Below are 22,066 nucleotides of genomic sequence, written 5' to 3' on the forward strand. Positions count from 1 at the left end.
GGGGTCGGGAAGGAATTTTCCTCCAGCGCAGATTGGAAGAGGTCCTGGAGGTTTTTCGCCATCCTCTGTAGCATGGGTCACTTGCTGGACGATTCTCTGCTCCTTGAAGTCTTTAAACCACGATTTGAGGACTTCAGTAGCTCAGACATAGGTGAGAGGTTTTTCACAGGAGTGGGTGGGTGAGATTCTGTGGTCTGCGTTGTGCAGGAGGTCAGACTAGATGATCATAATGGTCCCTTCTGACCTTAATATCTATGAATCTATGAAAAAACCCCAAACCTGGAAGGCTGGGCAGCCAACCCCCCGGGGAGACCTAGGTGGAAGAAGGGGGCGCCAAAAACCAGCGGGCATCCCAGAAGGAAGGGATTGGCCTGAGTGGGGGGAACCCTGGGACTAAACCCCCTAACCCCCAGGATAGGGGAGTGATTAGAAGCAATTATAGATGTTATGCATGAGGGGAGTGGGGACACATAGCAGCACAATGTCCCAGCACCGAGGAGCCTATGCAATGTAACCTGGGGGATTGGGAGGTCCCGTGCTCCCTTATCCACCTCGCGGGGGTCGCATTAGCCCCACATAATTACACCAGGCCAGTAAGGATAAATGGAGCAGAGACTACAGCGCTTGTGGACTCTGGGAGTGCTATCACTCTCATATCGGGTAAGTTGATAAAAAGTAGTCAGGTGCTACAAGCCAAATGCGTAGCAGTGACATGCGTGCATGGGGCCGTGAGCCATTACCCCACCATCCCGGTGGAGATAGAGGTTCAGGGGAACCCCATTGAGGTGACCGTGGGCATAGTTCCTAAACTCCCATATCCTGTAGTCTTTGGGAGGGACTATCCAGGGTTTGATATTTTACTCCCCGCGGAGAGGCTGAAGGGAGGTGGGAACCCTGAGGACAGCGACTCGTCACTGGGGGAATGTCAACCCCCTATGTTTGCTGAGATTTCTCAAGATCTGTTCTCAGCTCCCCGGAAGACAAAAAAAGAGAGGAAGGCTGCGAAGGCCTTGGGAACCTGGATCCTGACCCAGGGCCAGAAGACCGTCCTAGTGGGCAGATGGACACAAGCAGCCAACAGAGAAACTTCCACCACAGAAGGTGAGCCAGAGGCCATGCCCAGCCGTGACAGTAGCGAGCCGTTGGAAGAAGCAGAAGCCGGCCCCTGGGAGCTCAGGCAGGTTAGTCCTGGGAGAGAGACTTTTGGGTGAGACCAGGCGGAGGACCCCAGATATGATAACGCCACGAAAGAGGTGGCCGAGATCAATGCGATACCTGTGGATGGGAAGGTCCAGGGTACCGGACCTTACTTTATAGTGAAGAAAGATCTCCTGTACTGCGTGGTGCAAATGCAGGAGCAAGAGATACAACAACTTCTGGGGCCACAAAAACATCAAAAAGCCATACGGAGTCTTGCCCACAGTCACCTGTTTGGAGGACACTTAGCGGTAGAGAAAACCCAGGCACGGATCCTGAAGAAGTTCTTCTGGCCAGGAGTTCACGAAGATGTCCAGCAATACTGCACCTTTTGTCCAGAGTGTCAGTTACATAGCCCTCGCCCGCACTTGCAGGCTCCTTTGATACTTCTTCCAATAACAGAGGTTCCTTTTGAACACATAGCCATGGATCTAGTAGGGCCCCGAGAAAAGACAGCTCGGGGCCACCAACATGTGCTTGTTGTACTGGACTATGCAACACATTACCTGTAAGCCATTCCCCTACGCAACACGGCTTCCAAGAGAATAGCTAAGGAGCTAGTACAGATCTTTGCCCGGGTTGGGCTACCCAAGGAGATATTGACTGATCAAGGGATACCTTTCGTGTCCAAGTTGATGAAAGATCTCTGTTCATTGTTCCATGTACAAGCCCTACGGACCACTGTATACCACCTGAAAACAGATGGCCTTGTGGAAAGGTTCAATAGGACCCTCAAGGCCATGATCAGGAAAGTGGTGAGCCGGGATGGGAAAGATTGGGATACCCTATGGCCTTACCTCATGTTCGCCATCCGGGAGGTTCCGCAAGCCTCCACGGGTTTCTCTCCATTCAAACTACTATACAGGCGCCACCCCCGGGGCATATTGGATATAGCCAGAGAAGCCTGGGAAGAGGAGCCAAATCCTGGAAGGAACATTGAGCATGTACTGCAGATGAGAGATTGGATAGCCCGAGTTATGCCCATTGTACGGGAACACTTGGAGAGAGTACAGGAGACCCAATGAACCCATTATAACCACCAAGAAAGGCTTCGACGGTTCCAACCAGGGGATCGGGTGATGGTACTGGTGCCCACAGCAGAAAGTAAACTGTTGGCCCAGTGGCAGGGACCCTACAAAGTGATTGAAGCCGTGGAAGAGGTGAACTATAAGGTGCAGCAGCCAGGCCACCAGAAACCAGAGCAAATTTACCACACCAATCTTCTGAAACCTTGGCACGATAGAGAGGCATGCTTAATCACCCAGGAGACCCTTCCCCAGGAGGATAATTTACATGAGCAAGTGAGGATATCACCCGACTTGATGCCGATCCAAAAGATCGAGGCAGCCAACATGATTAATTGTAACCGAGATGTGTTCTCTACAAAACCGGGGCGGACAACTGAAACCTATCACTATATCTGCACGATCCTCGGAGCCAAAGTAACACCGAGACCCTACCAAATCCCAGCAGCCAAAAGAGAAGAAATCAAGGCTGAAGTAAAGAAAATGTTAGGATTAGGTGTTACTGAAGAATCTTACAGTCAGTGGTCCAGTCCAATCGTTCTAGTCCCTAAACCTTACGGTACCACGAGATTCTTTAATGACTTTTGCCTACTGAATGAAGTATCCCAATTCGATGCATACCCCATACCACGCATCAATGAACTGGTTGACTGACTGGGTAGTGCCCGATTATTGACTACACTGGATCTGACAGAAGGGTACTGGTAGATTCCCCGACCAAAGAAGCTGAAGCTAAAGAAAAGACAGAGTTCTCTACCCCGGACGGGCTATTCCAGTCCTCCCTTTTGGGCTACATGGGGCCCCAGCCACATTCCAATGCCTCATGGATAAGCTGCTGCGCCCCCATACTAGTTATGCAGCCGCATACCTAGATGATGTCATCATCCATACGCCAGACTGGGGAACCCACTTGGAGAAAGTTGAGGCAGTACTGCGCACCTTAAGGTGGGCTGGCCTCACTGCTAATCCCGCTAAATGCGCCACAGGGCTAGCAGAGGCTAGGTACCTGGGATATATTGTAGGAATGGGCATAGTGAAGCCCCAAACGAATAAGCTAGAGGTGATTCAAAACTGGCCCCGGCAGACCTGAAAGAAGCAGGTCTGCGCGTTCCTACGCATGGTAGGCTACTACCAACATTTTATTCTCCATTTTGCCACTAGGGCAAGTCCCCTAACCGACCTGGTGAGGGCCCGAGGTCCAGACATGGTGTAGAGGACCGACGCAGCAGAGGGGGCGTTCACAGCACTGTAATGACCCCATACTCATAGCCCCAGACTTTAACAAGGAATTTCTTTTACAAACAGATGCTTCCGAGGTGGGGTTGGGGGCGGTTCTGTCGCAAATGGTGGGAGAAGACGAACACCAAATCCTCTACCTAAGCAGAAAGCTTCTCCCAAGAGAACAGAAATATGCAGTAGTCGAGAGAGAATGCCTTACTGTCAAATGGGCCTTGGAGACATTGTGTTAGGCCAGCGATTTACTCTTGTGATGGACCATGCACCCCTCCAGTGAATGCAGCGGAATAAGGAAAAGAATGCAAGGGTCACTAGGTGGTTGTTATCGCTCCAACCGTTCCAGTTCCGCACACGGCACAGGGCTGGATGCCACCATGGCAATGCTGATGGTCTGTCACGAGCACACTGCCTGGCGTCCCAAGTTGCCCAACTCTATGGTGTTGAGCGGGGGGAAGATATGTGACGGGGCAAGGCCAGATGGCTATAGAAAAGTAGTGGGAGACAGATATATTAGCCCCAGGCTAAACAAATCCCTGTTACCAGGATAAGTAAATGGCAGCTGCTCCAGGTCAATTAAGACACCTGGGGCCAATTAAGATCTTTCCAGGAGGCAGGCAAGATAGCTAGGTTGATTAGGATACCTGAAGCCAATGAGGGGCTGGCTGAAACTAGTTAAAAGCCTCCCAGTTAGTCAGTTGGGTGTACATAAATCAGGAGGAAGCCGTGCTGTTGGAGGAACTGAGCAGTACAAACCATTTCAGGCACAAGGAAGGAGGCCCTGAGGTAATGGTGAAGTAGATACTGAGGAAGTGAGGGCTGCTGTGGGGAAGTGGCCCAGGGAATTGTACGCGTACTATTTCCAAAAAGTCAGCTACTATAGCTGCTACTATTAGGGTCCCTGGGCTGGAGCCCGGAATAAAGGGCGAGCCTGGGCCTGGGCCCGAGCTCCTCTCTCTTTCCCCTCCCCAATTAATCATTGATACAGGGAGACAACAGAGACTGTGCGAGGGAGGGTTGCTTCTCCCCTCCCTTGCTGGCTTATGATGAAAATGGCTCAGTAGGCTGTGACCCTTGCCTCTAGAGAGAGAAGGGCTATGTGGAGGTTCACAGTGAGCCTCTGAGACTAGCGAAATCCGCCAGGAAGCGCGGCATCCATGGAGACAAGCACAGAGCTTTGTCACAACTAGCTTGTAAATACAGTGTAACAAAAAAAGGAGGGGGTATTGCATTGTACATCAAGAATATTTACACTTGTATTGAGATCCACAAGGAGGTGACAGGCAGACCAGTAGAAAGTCTCTGGGTGAAGATAAAAGAGGGGAATAAACAAGCGGCAATGTCATGCTGGGGGTCTACTATAGACCACTAAATCAGCATGAGGAGGTAGATGAGGCATGTATAGAACAAACAACAGAAATAACCAAAACACAAGTAATGGAAGCCTTTAACTACTCAGACATCTGTTGGAAAAGTAACAAGGCAAAATACAAAATCTCCTATTCATTCTTGGAATGTACTGGGTACAATTTCTCATTTCAGAAGCTGAAGGAAGTAACTGGGGGAGCCACCATTTTAGACTTGAAACTGAACAGCAGGGAGGAATTGGTTGGGAATCTGAAGGTAGAAGAGTGAAAGTGTTCTTCAAATGATAGATTTCATGATTCTAAGGAAAAGAAGGTGAGAGCAGCAGAAAAAGGACAGTGGACTTCAAAAAACAAATTTTTACTAACTCAGAGAACTGGTAGGTAAAGTCCCACGGAAAGAAAATCTAAGGGAAAAAGGGAGTTCAGATTCTCAAAGAGACAATATTAAAGATGCAACAGCAAACAATCCTGAAGTGCAGGAGAGATAGGAAGAAAAGTAAGAGACTGATATGGCTCCATCACAAGCCCTTTAATGGGCTGAAATATCAAAAAGGAATCCTACAAAAGCGAAAACATGACCATTGCTGAGGATGAGTACAAAAGAATAACCCGAGCATGTAGGAGACAAATCTGAAAGACTAAGGGATTCAGTGAGTTACACCTAGAAAGAGACATAAAAGGCGATAAGAAGAGGTTCTAGAAATAAATTATAGCAAGAGAAAGACAAAGGAAAACGTAGGTCCACTATTTAGCAGGGTAGGAGAGATAACAGACCACATAAAGAAGGCTGAGAAGTTAATATCTAACTTTGCTTCAGTCTTCACTAAAAAGATAAATTGTGACAAGATGCTTAAAACAATTAATATTAACACTAAGGGAAGGAACACAAGCCAGACTAGGGAAAGAACAAGTTAAAGAATATTTAAATACTTTAGATGTATTCAAGTTGGCTGGGCCTGATAGAATTCAGAGTAGGGTATTTAAGGAACTAGCTGAAGCAATCTTGAAACCATTAGTGATTATCTTCAAGAGCTCATGAAAGATGGATGAGGTCACAGAGGACTAGAGAACGGCAGACATAGTGCCTATCTTTAAAAAGGGGAACAAAGAAGACCTGCGGAATTATAGACCAGTTGGTCTGACTTTAATACCTGGAAAGATATAAATTACTAAACAATCAATTTGTACGCACACAGAGGATATTAGGGTAAAAGGTAATAGCCAGCATGGATTTGTCAAGAACAGATCATGCTAAACCAACCTAATTTCCTTCTTTCACTGGGTTACCAGTCTAAGGGATGGTGGGAAACAGTAGACATAATACATGTTGCTTTGTGTAAGACTTTTGACACAGTCCCACATGACAGTCTCATTAGCAAACTAGGAAATGCGTTGTCTAGATGAATTTACTATAAGGTGGGTGCAGAACTGGTTGAAAGAACAGTCAAACAGCAGTTATAAATGGTTTGCTGTGAAGCTGGGAGGACATATCTAGTGGGATCCCATAGGAGCGTCCTGGGTTTGGTATTATTCAAAATTTTCATTAATGACTTGGATTACTGGAGTGGAGAGTATTTATGCATACAGAGTATCACATGAGGTCTTAAATAAAACCCTGGATCATGCTGATCATTTATATGGTTATGAGATGTATGTGCAAATGATATTTAAGGAGTTGTGTATATACTGAAAATATGTTTTGAAGTCTGTCACCGACCAAAGAGAAAAAACCAGAGTTCTTCCAGCCAGGAAGTAAGATGTGTACCTCTCTATCAAATGTAAATTAAGCATTATAAGCCAACACAACAGGTTGGACAAACACCTGTGAGAGATGGTCTAGATATACTCGGTTCAGCCTCAGCACTGGGGGCTGGACTAGATGGCCTCATCAGGTCCCTTCTAGCCCTACAATTCTATGATTCTATAAAACTGACTTTGAGCCTTCAGTCTGTGTGTACTACCAGCTATTTTCATATAGCCTGATCCAAAGTCCAATGAAGTCAGAGGACAGACTCATGAATTTCAACAGGCCTTGGATCAGGCCTAAATCTTAGTGCTCAATGCACAAAAGGAGTTAGGTGCCTAAGTCCCTATTTTACATATCTAAGTCCCAGTTTTGGCTCCCTTGTGATGCACAAAACTCCTGCCCAACCCCTGTAAGTGCCCAGACTTTCAAGGTAATAGTTCCCTAGGCACCTAAGTTTCTCCCTCTGAGCATGCACACTGCTGCCTCCCCTCTATGTGTCCAGATACTTAGTCCTGCCTAAGTCCCAGTGATTCACAAACTAGGGGAAGATAGACATTTGGCCGCCAAGTCACATGCAGGGCCTGATGTTCTGAGATTGCCTACTGCATTAGGTCCTATTCAAAACCCCGAGGAGGCAGCAACAGAGCCTACCTTACAACTTTTAGCATAGTAATTAGAGGACTCACCAGGGATGTGGGAGACCCAGGTTCAATTCCCCCCTCTCAGGGAGAGGGGGAGAGAAGAGTTGAGTAGGGGTATCCCACACCTCTCAGGAGCAGTGCTCTAGTCACTAAGCTGTGGGATATTCTGATGTGGGGCTCTCTTAGTTTCTCCTGTTGAAGCTGTTCCACTGTGGATAAATAATTAAAGAGTGACTGGAGCAGGAGCACTGGACCCTGGATCTCCCACCACCCAGGTGGGTACCCTAATCATTGGACTACAGAAACACATGTGCGCTGTCTCTCTGACCCAATGACTATAAGTATTTATTCACAGTGGGACAGTTATTGGGCCAGAGAACTGTGGGACCAGCTCAACTTCATGTGGAACGTCTGTCATGCTAAACATGACTATCTTTCAAGAGTTCTTAAGGTGAATAACATTGATGTTGTTGCTCTACAAGAAACTCATGCTGCAGTTATAAGCAAGCTGCAAGACACAAAATTCATGACTATGAATGACATGAAGTACGGTCTTACAGATATCTCCATCCTGGAGGAATCCAAGACTATGGGAATTTCTATTGCTGTAATAAGAATTGTACAACTTGACCATAACAAATATCTTCTGTACTCCACACTATCATATTTTAATCAGGATTTTCAGTGACACACAAATGTCTCCTCTCATCAGTATAACCACTGCAAGACCAGAGCTACTATACGTGAAGTAGATTAAAAAAAAATCTTTATATGATATTGCTATTGAAGAAACTTGGTTGGGTGGATTTTTTTTTAAATCAGTGTTATTCTAGGACATGGCCCTTTTTAGTTTCATCACTATCTCCACATCTAGTCTACTTCATTTTAGGGTATATGTCTACACTGCAATCAGAGATGTGATTGCAGCATGGATAAACATACTCTTACTCGCTCAGTGAGTAAAAATAGCAGTGTAGATGCAGGGGCACAGGCTTCAGCACTGGCTAGACATACATAGTACATAGCTTGGGTTTCCCATGCTTTTATAACACACACACACACACACAGAAACACCTGCCCCCACATCTACACTGCTATCTTTAGCCATGCTAGAATGGGTATGTCTGCGTGAGTACAATCACACCTCAGACTGCAGTTTGGACATACCCTTAGAATTTATTCATGAGGCCACCCCTTCTGATCATTCTGACCTTTTCCCATTAAGTTGTTTCCCTGAGGGCAGACATTCTAGTTGTGTTTGCCACTGGTGGCTCTCTCTTGTTTAAACCAGTTTTGAGCATAAGGAGATTCCCCTTTCTCTCCTTCACAGTTACAGGATATGTGATTGTGCACTGTCAAGGACTTTTACTCCCAAGACCCTAACTCAAAGGGACAATGTTTTGTTCAGATATCAGCATCTCACTTTAGTCACAAACATGGCCAAGTCCAGTTCTGGAAACCCACAACTGATTACAATGACTGCATTTTTTCATGGACTACAACAAAATCCAAGATACGGAGGTGTGTCTGCAAGTAGTTATCTATCTTTTGTGTATTGTTTTGCTTGTACTGTAACATGATAATAATTGTATAGTACAAGCAAAACAATACACAAAAGGCAATGGTCATTATTAATATAATAAACAAAACACCTAATTTCAGACTCAATTTGACCCTCTAACTCCTAGCACAATGGGGTTCTGGTCTATGTGTAGGGCTCCTAGACACCGTAGTAATACAAATAATAAATACTAATCTGCCATTCTGCAAACCCCTTCCTTTTGTTTTTTGAAAGCCTCATAAAAGCCCAGCAGCTATCTCTTCAGAGGACTTCTGAACCCCAGCTGTGGCAGATTTCAGTGTGTGCGCGTGCTCGGACAATGTACTCGAGTGTATTGTGTGTGTGTGCACACGCGTGTGTGTGCAAGCATGCATTCTACTCCTTCCCTACAAATATACTGAAGTATTTCAGCTCTCTCTGGGTTTTAAAGAATTCTCATCTCTCTGCAGACTTGCTCCATGTTATCCTAAATATGGTAACACACCTAAATATACTGGCCCACATTTTCAAAAGTGACTAGTGATGTGGGACGCCTCGACTTTTGAGTGCCCCACTGGAGACACCTTAAAATGGCCTAATTTTCAGAAAAGCACCGGTTTTCAGAAAATCAGGCATGACCAAGATATTGAAAATGCAAAAATTGAGGCCATACGAAGCACTAGTCACTTTTGAAAATTTAGAATGCTGAGAAGCTACAAAAGAAAATAATGCTTCAGATTGGATAGTTATGCTGTACCTAAAACTCAGACGGTACAGGGAAGTGTTTCTTAATAAAGAAGATGAGGTAAGAATACTGATCGGCAGAGTGCAAATTCAGAAACAGTCAAATGTGGCTCAATGACTTACTTGTATAAATGGACGTTGAATTTGGGTCTCCTTCAGTCTTGTTATCTGCTGCAAGTGGAAATATTGTGAAGTTGCAAAATGTACCAGGATTTAAGTCTGGAATTACAGCTTCCCTTGCACTGACTGTCATGTTCCTAGTAGGTGAAGGTTTATTTTCAATGAGTATCCTGTAACTGTACTCAGAAGCAGCAGCATCTTTATTTTCCCAGGTTAAAGACACTTCATCTGTACTGACATTGGAAACCTCGATGTTAAACACTGGAGTGGGCACTGTTGAAGACAAGAGACAATTATTTGTTGAGGTGTAATTATTTGTGGAATAGCAGTTGTGGGCTGACTGCACTACAGCCTTGCACTCTTAACTCTGAAGTATTAGCGGTGGAGTTTGCTTTCCAACCCCCATACATTCCACAGGAATTGTCACACTTGGTTATCAGAGTATTCACATGAAACAGTCAAATGTGGCTCAATGACTTACTTGTATAAATGGACATTGAATTTGGGTCTCCTTCAGTCTTGTTATCTGCTGCGAGTGGAAATATTGTGAAGTTGTAAAATGTACCAGGATTTAAGCCTAGAATTACAGCTTCCATGGCATTGACTGTCATGTTCCTAGTAGGTGAAGGTTTATTTTCAATGAGTATCCTGTAACTGTACTCAGAAGCAGCAGCATCTTTGTTTTCCCAGGTTAAAGACACTTCATCTGTACTGACTTTGGAAACCTTGATGTTAAACACTGGAGTGGGCACTGTTGAAGACAAGAGACAATTATTTGTTGAGGTGTAATTATTTGTGGAATAGCAGTTGTGGGCTGACTGCACTACAGCCTTGCACTCTTAACTCTGAAGTATTAGCGGTGGAGTTTGCTTTCCAACCCCCATGCATTCCACAGGAATTGTCACACTCGGTTATCAGAGTATTCACATGAAACAGTCAAATGTGGCTCAATGACTTACTTGTATAAATGGACATTGAATTTGGGTCTCCTTCAGTCTTGTTATCTGCTGCGAGTGGAAATATTGTGAAGTTGTAAAATGTACCAGGATTTAAGCCTAGAATTACAGCTTCCCTGGCATTGACTGTCATGTTCCTAGTAGTTGAAGTTTTATTTTCAATGAGTATCCTGTAACTGTACTCAGAAGCAGCAGCATCTTTGTTTTCCCAGGTTAAAGACACTTCATCTGTACTGACATTGGAAACCTTGATGTTAAATACTGGACTCGGCACTGTTGAAGACAAGAGACAATTATTTGTTGAGGTGTAATTATTTGTGGAATAGCAGTTGTGGGCTGACTGCACTACAGCCTTGCACTCTTAACTCTGAAGTATTAGCGGTGGAGTTTGCTTTCCAACCCCCATGCATTCCACAGGAATTGTCACACTCGGTTATCAGAGTATTCACATGAAACAGTCAAATGTGGCTCAATGACTTACTTGTATAAATGGACGTTGAATTTGGGTCTCCTTCAGTCTTGTTATCTGCTGCGAGTGGAAATATTGTGAAGTTGTAAAATGTACCAGGATTTAAGCCTAGAATTACAGCTTCCCTGGCATTGACTGTCATGTTCCTAGTAGTTGAAGTTTTATTTTCAATGAGTATCCTGTAACTGTACTCAGAAGCAGCAGCATCTTTGTTTTCCCAGGTTAAAGACACTTTGTCTGTACTGACATTGGAAACCTCGATGTTAAACACTGGAGTGGGCACTGTTGAAGACAAGAGACAATTATTTGTTGAGGTGTAATTATTTGTGGAATAGCAGTTGTGGGCTGACTGCACTACAGCCTGGCACTCTTAACTCTGAAGTATTAGCGGTGGAGTTTGCTTTCCAACCCCCATGCATTCCACAGGAATTGTCACACTCGGTTATCAGAGTATTCACATGAAACAGTCAAATGTGGCTCAATGACTTACTTGTATAAATGGACATTGAATTTGGGTCTCCTTCAGTCTTGTTATCTGCTGCGAGTGGAAATATTGTGAAGTTGTAAAATGTACCAGGATTTAAGCCTAGAATTACAGCTTCCCTGGCATTGACTGTCATGTTCCTAGTAGTTGAAGTTTTATTTTCAATGAGTATCCTGTAACTGTACTCAGAAGCAGCAGCATCTTTGTTTTCCCAGGTTAAAGACACTTCATCTGTACTGACATTGGAAACCTTGATGTTAAACACTGGACTCGGCACTGTTGAAGACAAGAGACAATTATTTGTTGAGGTGTAATTATTTGTGGAATAGCAGTTGTGGGCTGACTGCACTACAGCCTTGCACTCTTAACTCTGAAGTATTAGCAGTGGAGTTTACCTTTCCAATACCCTGCAATCAATAGGAATTGCCACCCTGGGTCGTCTGGTCCAGTAGATCTATCAAAAGTCTGACATCCCAATTTACCATGAAGTCTTACATGGGCCATGTGTGGGTGCAGTGAAAGTCACCCTTAAAGAAGATATTCCTTACTCTCTATTCCCACCAGCCCCAGGCCTGCTGCCTGAAAAATAACTCAGTCACTTTCTTATATAGATGTTTGTGGCTTTTGGGTCTCCTTCAGTCTTATTATCCACTGCTTGTGGAAGTATTGTGAAGCTGTAAAAGGTCCCAAGTTCTAAGTCAATAATTACATCACATGGTTTTCAATGTCTGGCTCTCAATAGGTTAGGTTTTATTTTTACTACATATATCCTGTAACTGTATGTTAAAGTTAATTCATGTGCACTAACATTTGTAACCTAGATGTTAAAAACTGGACTGGGCTCTGTTTAAGAAACAGAAAGAGGTAGTTTATCTTTAGCATGGAAGAAAGAATTGCATAAAGAAAAAAATGTTATCAGAGAAAATGTTAAGAGTTTGTATACTGAGATTGAATTCTGGCAGGGGATTGTATGGAAATGGTAATGTAAGGCAGTGCCTATCACCTTTACATCACCAGTTTGATTTCAGCTCAGGCTGATGATTGTAAATCACTGTAGCCTGCTGGCTGTTTAGTGACCTGCATGAAAAAAGAGTTGCTAGCCATAGTCCATTTCCGTACAGATCAATTCTATACCATATAAGCCACTATCACAACTGGCATCTTTGTTGGTGGTAGTTCAGAGAGACCAACAAGTGAACAGTCATGGAAAATGAACTGGCTCCTTTCCCCTTAGAAGATAGAATGCAAAGGTCAAGGTTGAAGCTTGCTGACAAGGGAGAATTTTGCACTTCCGCTGCCTATAGCATAGACAGAGGACTTCACAGGGATGTCAATTCTGCAACTTTCAGAAGCACACTTCCAGTTAAAATTAAAGCACAATATCACTGGACCAGACTAAAATTAAAGGACCAAACCCTCAGCCCTTTGGGCTGCTCCAGCCTTCCCATCTCCTATTACTGCTACCATGTAAGGGAAATGCCAGGATGGGGAAGGTGGGTCTGATGTAAGTTACAGTGGGTGCCATTTCAGCTCTCAGCAGCCTCATGTTCAGGAAAACAGAAAAGTGGTTGAGGGCTACCTTTCCTGCACACGTCATCTCTAATTTTACCAAGCATCAGCACAGCACAGCTCAGGAAATCTAACAGCATATCCCTGAATTTTACTTAATTCCTATCTTAATATGCTGAGGAATGAATAGATTTGCTTAACTGCTTTTTTTTTTTTTTTAAATACTCTGCATTTTCTTCTGTATTGCAATTCATACAAATTTAGGTGTGTAGGGCTCTACAGAAGTCATACATTTATAACTGAAGCATTTCCCTATATCCCTTAGATGTTTTTAACTGCTAGGATTTTCAAAAGGCCAAGAAGGTCACATCAGAACTTGATTAAACAGGGCACAGCATGTCAGAAGTCAGGTTTGTTTGTTCGTTCTAACGAGAAATGAAATTACTGACAATACCAGTAAACATTTCCTACTTAACTTTTTATCCTTAGTTGTCCTAGACAAAACCAAAGCTTTGCTCACCTGGGGTACAATTATCAATGAAGCTCATATTTCAGATTAACTATTGTCTACTGGATTTTATTACTTGAATGTAAGTTACTTTGAATGTAAGTTACTTTTTGAGTGAAATCCTGGCTCCACTGAAGTCAATGGAGTTAGGTGTTTAACAAAACAACTAATAGAAAGTATTAAATATTCAAATATTCACATTCTTTAAATGGATACACTACAATGATAACATGATTTTAATACATATTTTAAAGTACTTAGTCTCCAAAATCACCAGGGACTTCTAAAATATTTATATGAAGCAATATATATTATGAAAATTCCCCAAGACTCCATACTATCAATGACTGTTTACCTCTCTTATATTGGAAGCAACATGTATTAAAAATGTAAATAGAAAGTGCAGGATTAGATCATGGAAGTAGCTTGTAAGATAAATTTGCTGGTTTTGGGTTTTTTGTTTAATTTACATAGTGCTTTAAAATTACTGATAAATTAACCAAAAGAAAACAGAATTTACCTTACAAAAAATTAAGAAAATATCTAATTTCCTGTTCATGCCAGTGGTGAGTTGCATCTAGCGTGTCTCAGGGCTCGTCTACATGGTGGTTTAGTCCACACCAGAAGGATGTAAATTTCAGTCCACATTAGCATGCCACACAGTGGACCCTGCGGCACTCACTAAAAGTTCCCTAGTGCACGTTAACATAGTCCAGTTTCGCACTGTACTACATCAGCTCACAGTAGGGAACTTTGAGTGCATGTCAGCAGGGTCCACACACGCCAGTTAGAGTGTGACATGCTAGTGTGGACCTCTCTGGTGCAGACTAAAGCATTGTATAGACAAGCCCTTCTTCTTACTTCTCAGTAAGGGGTCTAGTCTGTTGAAGTTGTATGAATTGGACTTCCTCCAAAATTTACAAATACATATGCTAGAAATGCAAAAAAGGGAAAGGGTCCCTGTAGGGAGCCAGGGTGGCTCCCCTCCGAACCAGAGGGTAAAGAGCCACCCTCTGAGCCTGAGTGGGCGGGGCCAGGCCAAGCTTCCGCCAATCCCGGAAGGGGAAGGGTGGGACAGGAAGTACAAAGGGCGGGGCCTTCTGCCCAGTGAGGAGAGCACCAGAGAGGGAGACAGACACAGGCTGCTCCCTCGCGATCCTGCTGCTGACTCAGGCAAAGCCCTGGGCAAGGAGGAGCCTGACCGGGGGGAAGGCCTGTGGCAACCAGGGCTGCCGGCCGCTGAGTACCCAGGACCTGGAGGGGCCTGACTGCAGCCCGGGCCAGCATGAGTCCGAAACCGAGGGGGAGCGGGACTGGCCCGCAGCGGAATACCCAGAGGAACCAGAGCTGCCCGCAGCGGAATACCCGGAGGAGATGGAGGAACCGGAGCTGCCCGCAGCGGACTACCCGGAGGAGATGGAGGGACCGGAGCGACCCGCCTGAGAGAGACTGGGTAGGAAGTAGCCCAGGGGCCCAACTACACTGTGGAGTGGGTGTGTTTGTTCAGCGGGCGCAGACTGCCCCACTGACCCAGCGGTGGGACCTTCGCCTCCCACCACTGTTAGGGCCCTGGGCTGGAACGCAGTGGAGTTGGGTGGGCCTGCGTTCCCCTACCCCGGCGCTCCCCTGCCTGAGGGGCACGCGACTGACTCTGGCCGGCGCTCCCCTGCCTGAGGGGCGCGCGACTGACTCCGGCCGGCACACCTTCCCGCTAATTCCCCAACGCCCGGGAGGTGGCGCCGAGGCCTGCCACGGAGACCATTGCTCTCCATCGCCCCTAGGGGCTCGGAGGACCAACCGACACCTATCACAAGTGGTGGAGAATGCGGGCAGGCAATCCCAACCCCTGTCGAAAGGGGTAAGTGCGAGGGCGCCTCTGAAGCTCCCCTACTGGAAAGATGGAGATGGAAAGGTTTATCAAGTTCCTGGCTGAGAGCCAGCAACAGCAGCAGTACCAACTCGTGCAACAGCTGGGCACCCACCAGCAGCAGTTGCTCCAAAACCTGGGGGCCCAGCACCAGGAACAACAAACCCAGTGCTTCCAGCAGCTTGCAACCCTGTGGTCGGGCCATGGTGGCACTCAACCGGAGCGGGCAGCCACCCCGACCCCTCCCGCCCCACCGATCCGTCTGGCCAAGATGGGGCCTGAGGATGACCCGGAAGCCTACCTAGTGACCTTCGAGCGGGTGGCCTCAGTGGCTGGTTGGGCGCCTGACCAATGGGCGGCACTCCTCGCCCCATATCTGACGGGGCTAGCCCAGAAGGCTTATCATGGGCTCCCAGATGATGAGGCCCACATTTTTGCTCGAGTGAAAGCGGCTATCTTGGATGCCTTCGACATTACCCTGGAAACCTTTTGGCGACGGTTTCGGGAAAAGGTCTACCCACCAGGCGCCAGACCCCGGGCGGTGGCCCAGGAACTGAAGGACGTGGGTACCCAATGGCTCCAACCCGAGCGTCGACCCGCAGCTGAGGTGACAGAACAGGTCATCCTCGAGCAATTCGTGCACATCCTCCCACCCCAGGGGAAGGCTTGGGTGTTAAGGCACCGGCCACAAAGTCTGAGCTTGGCCGTCGCGCTTATGGAGGACTTTCTCGAGGCTGAGGCCCCGACAGGACCGGTCGCCCGCCCCCCAAACCCTGGACCCAATGCACAGAAACTTGAATGGAGGGGGCCCGCCTCCCAAACCAACGCACCCCACCATACCCGACGACCAGAAGGCAGCAGGACCGAGTTTTCCCGACGGCCCAAGTCAATACCACTCTCCGGCCCTGGACACTTAACCCGACCACCAGGCCCCAGCCCACTCTGCGGCCCCACCGGTGCCCCCACGCGGCTGGCGCGCCCAGAGGTAGGACCTTGTTTCCGATGTGGCGAGGATGGGCATCTGCAACGGGACTGTCCTGCAATGGACTGCAACTTTGGCCTGGTGTGCGCCGGGGAGCGACGGGCCCATCTGCCCTCCGTGGCCAAACTGACAGCTCCCATGGAAGTCGCCGGGGTCCCCGTGGTGGGTCTAGTCGATTTGGGCTGTGGGCAGACCCTTGTCCACCAGGCGCTCTTCTCGGACCCCCAGCAGACCGTCGGGGAAGTACGGATTCAGTGCATCCACGGAGATGTAAAATCGTACCCCACGGTGCGGGTCCCCATTACGGTGCATGGAGTAACGCAGTTAATGAATGTGGCGATGGCATCATCCCTCGCCTGGAAGTGGCAGGTCCCCCTCCTGAACTGGTGGACTTTAGCAGAGATCAAAGGGAGGATCCTACGCTCCAGTTTGCCTACGAGCAGCTGGCCCGGGTGGATGGTGAGGTCGTGGAGGCGCAGCGCACCACCCAGTGGCCCAGGTTTGAACTCAACCACGAGCGGCTCTACTGCCTTGATCGAGACCCCCAGACCCAAGAGGTCCGGTCCCAACTCGTGGTCCCCCGCATCCATTGTCGGGCTGTCCTGAAGCTTGCACATGACATCCCGGCTACCGGCCATTTAGGGCAGGAAAAAACTGTGGCCAGGGTCCTGGCCAGGTTCTTCTGGCCTGGCGTCCACCATGAGGTGAAGGAGTATTGTGCGTCGTGCCCGGATTGCCATCATGCAGCCCCGGCCGGGGTACGGAAGGCCCCCCAGTCCCGTTACCAGTCGTAGGTGTGCCATTTGAGCGGGTAGCAATGGACCTGGTCGGGCCTTTCCCAAAAAGCAAGGCGGGCCATCAATACATCCTTGTCCTGATGGACTACGCCACCCGCTTCCCAGAGGCCATTCCCTTAAGAGTATCACCGCCCGCACTATCGCTGCGGAGCTTGTGAAGATCTTCGCAAGGGTGGGCCTCCCACGGGAGATACTCACTGATCAAGGGACCAACTTCACATCTAAGCTGTTCTGCCAGGTATGTGCCCTATTGGGGATTAAGAAATTGCAGACCTCGGTCTACCATCCCCAGACTGACGGATTGGTCGAGCGGTTCAACCGGACCCTGAAGGGGATGTTGCGGCGTTTCCCCACCCAGGATCTCCGCCAGTGGGACCAGCTGCTCCCTCCTTTACTGCTGGCGATTCGAGAAGTCCCACAGGCGTCCACGAAGTTCTCCCCGTTCGAGCTCCTCTATGGGCGGCGACCCCGCGGGGTGTTGGGCCTCTTGAGGGAGACTTGGGAACACAACCCGTCCACAACCCAGGGTCTCTTGCAATATGTCTTACAACTGCAGAGGCGGCTGGCGCGGGCGGGCGAGCTCGCGAGGGAGAACTTAAACACAGCCCCAAGAGCCCAGGAGCAGCACTACAATCGGAGCGCCCAGGCTCGATCATTTGGGCCAGGGGACTGAGAGCTCCTCCTGCTCCCCTCGGAGGAATCAAAGCTTTTTGCCCGCTGGCAGGGTCCATATGAGGTCCTTCGCCAGGTAGGGCCGGTAACTTATGAGATTCGGCAACCTGGTCGCCGTAAGGAAAAGCAGATTTATCATGTAAACCTCTTAAAACCTTGGCAGGACCGGGAAGGGCTCCTAGTGGCCCCATATCCCCCTGAACCGGAACTGGGGCCCCAACCACCCGAGGAGTCAGATAATGGTGAACCCCAGCTAGCAGAGACACTCACCATCGAGCAGCGAGAACAGGCCCTCTGCTTAGTGAGGGCGTTCACCACAAAACCTGGGCGGACTACGCTCACCTACCATGTGATCCAGATGGAACCCGGGGTGGTGGTCCAAGAGACAACCCAGCCATTGCCGAGGCGAATGCGGGAGGCCGTAGAGGAGAAAGTCCAGGTGATGTTGGAGCTGGGTGTTATTGAGCCCTCCCAGAGTGAGTGGTGAAGCCCCATCGTCCTCGTACCGAAGCCCGATGGGAGCCGGCGGTTTTGCATTGACTTCCGGAGGGTCAACGCCATCTCAAAATTTGACGCCTATCCGATGCCCCGCGTCGATGAGCTCCTCGACCGGCTCGGGGAGGTCTGTTATATCACCACTTTAGATCTCACCAAAGGGTACTGGCAGATCCCCTTGGATCCCAGGTCCAAGGAGAAGACCGCGTTTGCCACCCCTTCAGGGTTATACCAGTTCACCCGGATGCCTTTCGGCCTACATGGGGCCCCGGCAACCTTCCAGCGTTTGATGGACCGGGTGTTGCAACCACACACGAAATACACGGCGGTCTACCTGGACGATGTGGTCATCTATGGCAATAACTGGGAGGAGCATCTTAACCAAGTAGCGGCAGTCCTCCGGGACCTCCGCGTAGCTGGGCTGACGGCCAACCCGAAAAAATGCCGAATCGGGCGGGAGGAAACCACTTACCTGGGGTACACCTTGGGCCGGGGACAGGTCTGCCCCCTCATCGGGAAGGTCCAAGCACTCCAGGAATGCCCGGTGCCGACCACGAAGAGGCAAGTACGTCAATTTTTGGGCTTAGCTGGTTATTACCGGCGGTTTGTACCCCACTTCGCAAGCATTACGGCCCCGCTAACGGAACTCTTGACAAAGGACAGTCCCCACCGGGTGCATTGGTCCAACGAGTGCGAGACGGCCTTTCGAACCATCAAAGAACGGCTGTGTAGCGATCCAATACTCTTCAGCCCTGACTTTCATCATGACTTTATTGTCCAGACAGATGCCTCAGGCGTTGGGCTTGGGGTGGTCCTCTCGCAGGAGGTGGACGGGGAGGAACACCCGATTTTTTACCTCAGTCGGAAGCTGTTCCCCAGAGAACGGAACTACTCCGTCGTGGAGAAAGAGGCCCTAGCCGTTAAGTGGGCAGTCGATGCTCTCCGCTACTACCTCCTCGGGGCCCCCTTTATACCGGTTACAGACCACGCACCCCTGAAATGGCTCAATACGATGAAGGACAATAATGCCAGGCTGATGCGATGCTATCTCGCTCTGCAGCCCTATGCCTTCACGATCCACCATCGGGCGGGACAAGACAACGCCAATGCGGATTTCCTATCCCGCCTCAGAGAAGGTGAGGACGCCAGCTCCAAAGATCGGGAGCTGGATTTGAGGGGTTGGGTATGTAGGGAGCCAGGGTGGCTCCCCTCCGAACCAGAGGGTAAAGAGCCACCCTCTGAGCCTGAGTGGGCGGGGCCAGGCCAAGCTTCCGCCAATCCCGGAAGGGGAAGGGTGGGACAGGAAGTACAAAGGGCGGGGCCTTCTGCCCAGTGAGGAGAGCACCAGAGAGGGAGACAGACACAGGCTGCTCTCTCGCGATCCTGCTGCTGACTCAGGCAAAGCCCTGGGCAAGGAGGAGCCTGACCAGGGGGAAGGCCTGTGGCAACCAGGGCTGCCAGCCGCTGAGTACCCAGAGGACCTGGAGGGGCCTGACTGCAGCCCGGGCCAGCGTGAGTCCGAAACCGAGGGGGAGCGGGACTGGCCCGCAGCGGAATACCCGGAGGAACCGGAGCTGCCCGCAGCAGAATACCCGGAGGAGATGGAGGAACTGGAGCTGCCCGCAGCGGACTACCCGGAGGAGATGGAGGGACCGGAGCGACCCGCCTGAGAGAGACTGGGTAGGAAGTAGCCCAGGGGCCCAATTACACCGTAGGGTGGGTGTGTTTGGTCAGTGGCCACGGACTGCCCCGCTGACCCAGCGGCAGGACCTTCGCCTCCCGCCACTGTTAGGGTCCTGGGCTGGAACGCAATAGAGTTGGGTGGGCCTGCATTCCCCTACCCCGGCGCTCCCCTGCCTGAGGGGCGCGCTATTGACTCCAGCCGGCACACCTTCCCGCTAATTCCCCAACACCCGGGAGGTGGGGCCGAGGCCTGCCACGGAGACCATTGCTCTCCATCGCCCCTAGGGGCTCGGAGGACCGACCAACACCTATCACAGTCCCTTATCCATATGCTGTGGCCTTGTTTGGTGTGGGATAAAACTTTTGCCAGGACAAACAAGACTCTTGAATCACTGCTTATGCTCAACAGCAAGCTGTGCAAGTGCAGGCAAAAACATCCTCGTTAGTTCCCCTGACTCCAAATAAAAAGGAATGTTTCCTCAGAACCACCATAGCAACTACAAAAAACCAACAATCCAGACTTTAGCAACTCAGAAATGCTCAGTGATATCCCATATAGACCATCTGGTTAAAATGCCTCTGGGACTTACCAAACATGAATGAGTTCATTTAAGAACAGTGACAAAGCTGGACAACTTCAGTGAAATATAGCACTTCCTTCTGAGCATTTATTCAAGTGCAAACAGCCCCTCAATGCAAGGAAAATTTCTTGATCAAGAGGGCCATAATCTTTATGGATGAAGAGTGCGCTCTCTCTCTCTCTCTCTCGCACTCGCACAGACACACACAAGGCTATGAAGACTGTGGGATGATTCCCCATTGTAACACACACTCTTGTATTTATTGTAGCACTAGCTTTTATTGTTAATTCTGTGGGCCAGACATTATGTTCTTAAAGCTACTAAGCAGCCCAGCACTACTAACTGCAGCAGTATTGCGTTGGCAGAAATCACTTATCTCAGGGCTTGTCTACACTTACGAGGGGATTGATGCACGACGATCAATGCATCGGCAGTCAATTTAGCGGGTCTAGCGGGTCCATCGACTCCTGTATTTTACTGGAGTAAGAGGAGTTGACGGGAGAGTGTCTCCTGTCGACATCGCGTAGTGTGGACGCCACAGTAAGTAAATCTAAGCTACGTCGATTTGAGTTATGCTATTCACGTAACTCAAATTGCATAGCTGAGATTGATTTTTCCTCATAGTGTAGACAAGGCCTTAGACTGAACAGTTACAAGTAGATCAACTAAAATGTAGGGTTTTCTGTCAAAGATGTACAGAAATTTCATAAATCAGACAAAGTGATGAGGTGACAGAGGTTGAAACAACAGATTATCATTTCAGAATGTTTCCTTGAAAGAGGTTTCAATGACTTACTCGCAGGGACGGTGTTAAGATTCGCTGGGGTCCAGGGCAGAAACTAAGGAGCCAAAGCCTGAGCCCCAGTGCGCAGGGCTGAAGCTGAAGCCCAATCATGTAACTTAGCTTTCCAGGGCCCCCTGTGGCAGAAATGCTGGCCCTGCTTACTCATAAGGTCTCTGTGGCAGTGGGGTCTCCTTCAGTCCCTGCAGCTTGTGCAAAGACCCTAACTGCATAAAAGGCACCAGCATTGAATCCCATAATGGTAGCAGTCGTGATTTGGGAAGTGATGTTTTTTGGAGAAAAACTTTCATTAACTGCATAGACTATCCTTTAAGTTTACTGAGAAGGCTCATCATTACTGTTTTACCAAGTCAAGGTTTCTTCTCCTGTGGTGATATTTATAACTTTGATATCAAAAACTGCACTGGGTTCTGTCTAGTAAAAAGTATATGTATTATTAGTACAGCAAGAACATTTGCTGAGAGGAAAACAAAACAATTAGTGCTCCAATATTAATTCACAGAAAATAAATGTGTTTTTACACTATAAGGTTGGAGTTTTTTTAAGACCTACTGCAGTATTCTATAACAGTGATCCAAAAAATTGTCATTTACAATCATGTCTTATTTAGCCCCAGAACTAGTGAATACTAATATTAATTTTATAGG

At 48.3% G+C, this 22,066-nt stretch overlaps 1 protein-coding gene across 1 annotated transcript in view; it reads right to left on the reverse strand.

Annotated features, from left to right (window-relative positions):
* The window catches only part of PTPRJ (protein tyrosine phosphatase receptor type J), a 130,636-nt gene that overhangs the window by 34,057 nt on the left and 74,513 nt on the right, over positions 1–22,066 (reverse strand). The window contains exons 4-8 of the mRNA XM_077818299.1: positions 11,530–11,799; positions 11,052–11,321; positions 10,574–10,843; positions 10,096–10,365; positions 9,618–9,887 (exon numbers count right to left, since the gene is read on the reverse strand). Coding sequence (XP_077674425.1) covers positions 9,618–9,887; positions 10,096–10,365; positions 10,574–10,843; positions 11,052–11,321; positions 11,530–11,799 — 1,350 coding nt within the window. The remainder of the gene's footprint in view (positions 1–9,617; positions 9,888–10,095; positions 10,366–10,573; positions 10,844–11,051; positions 11,322–11,529; positions 11,800–22,066) is intronic.

This window comes from Eretmochelys imbricata, chromosome 6 (assembly GCF_965152235.1).
Source record: "Eretmochelys imbricata isolate rEreImb1 chromosome 6, rEreImb1.hap1, whole genome shotgun sequence".
NCBI lineage: Eukaryota > Metazoa > Chordata > Testudines > Cheloniidae > Eretmochelys > Eretmochelys imbricata.